General features: G+C 51.4%; 1 protein-coding gene across 1 annotated transcript; it reads right to left on the bottom strand.

Annotated features, from left to right (window-relative positions):
- Positions 1-226: 226 nt before the first annotated feature.
- LOC116089302 (olfactory receptor 6B2) lies at positions 227-1,229 on the bottom strand. The gene has a single exon (XM_031368926.1). It carries the CDS (start codon positions 1,196-1,198, stop codon positions 260-262), a length of 939 nt encoding a protein of 312 aa, XP_031224786.1. The 5' UTR covers positions 1,199-1,229; the 3' UTR covers positions 227-259.
- Between the last annotated feature and the right edge of the window lie 222 nt (positions 1,230-1,451).

The raw sequence follows: 1,451 nt of genomic DNA on the forward strand, positions 1-1,451 counted from the left end.
ATGGTAAATTTTAAAGGGGTAGAAAAATACATTCAATCTTACCAAGTCCCTCTCTGCTCACAGATAAAAGGGAATTGGATGGCCTCAGTACATAAACAGTTCCCATCATGCCCACTTCACAAAGGGAAAGGCGGTGCTCTAAGTACTCTCAGCACTACAGCAATGGCAAGGGTTCCCACAATGGCAAGGGCTCCCGTTTGCCTCAGCACTAAAGAGGCGTGCTCAGGAAATGCTCTGGAAGCAGAAGGCGTCCTCCCTCCTACAATGGAGCTTGACTCAAGCCCAAGGCCTTTCTTAAGGCATCTTTAAATTCTTTGTTCCTCAGGCAGTAGATCAAGGGGTTCAAAATGGGTGTGAGAACTGTATACAGGACAGAGATGAGTTTGTTCGAGCTCCGGGTATCAATGGCCTGGGGCCTCACATACATGAAAAGCAAGGCTGTATAGAAGATGGTGACCACAGTGAGGTGGGAGGCACAGGTGGAGAAGGCTCTCCACCGGCCTGTGGCTGAAGGGATACGCAGCACAGCTAGGGTGATGTGGCCATAGGAGAGGATGGTGGCCAAGAGTGGGAACACCAGAATGATGAAGGCCAGGATGAAGTCCACCAGCTCCGCTGTAGAGAAGTCAGTGCAGGCCAGCTTGAGGATAGGGGAGATGTCACAGAAGAAGTGGTTCAAGACATTGGAGCCACAGAAGGTGGCGCTGGAGATAAAGTAGACCTTAATCACAGAGATGGTGAAGCCACTAGCAAACGAGAAGGCCACAAGCTGGACACACAGCCCTGTGGTCATGATGACTTGGTACCGCAGGGGGTGGCAGATGGCCACATAGCGGTCATAGGCCATGGAAGCCAGAAGTACACACTCTGTACACACCAGCGAGCTGAAGAAGTAGAGCTGAGTCATGCATCCAATGAAAGAGATGCGTTTCCTCTGCAGGAGGAAGCCGTCCAGCATCTTGGGGATGATGTCACAAACATACCAGATCTCCAAGGTGGACATGATGCCCAGGAAGTAGTACATGGGTCTGTGGAGGGAGGCGCTGCTCCAGACAGTGAGGATGATGGCCAGGTTCTCCACCAGTACAAAGAGGTAGATGAGCAGGAAGAGGAGGAAGAGCAGGTACTGCAGCCTGGGGGCTGTGGGGAAGCCCAGCAGGATGAACGTGCTGACCTTGGTGATGTTCTCCCCCCTCATCCCTGTGCACCTGAAAGAATCAACAAGGCATTGTGCCAGGAGAAGGGTAGCCAGCAGGAAGAACAGGCAGCCAAACCTGCAAAGACAGAAATGCCAGGGAAGGAAAAAAAAAACTCTAAGTGTAGTTAGTACTTGATACCAGATATTGTGGCTCTGATGCTGGGCTTGGAAATAGACTGTCCACATCCCCCTCTATCCACAGCAATGGTGAGACTGTGATTGGCACCCTGGAACCGTGCAGCAAATCTGTGAA

Source organism: Mastomys coucha, unplaced genomic scaffold, assembly GCF_008632895.1.
Source record: "Mastomys coucha isolate ucsf_1 unplaced genomic scaffold, UCSF_Mcou_1 pScaffold14, whole genome shotgun sequence".
NCBI classification, from domain to species: domain Eukaryota; kingdom Metazoa; phylum Chordata; class Mammalia; order Rodentia; family Muridae; genus Mastomys; species Mastomys coucha.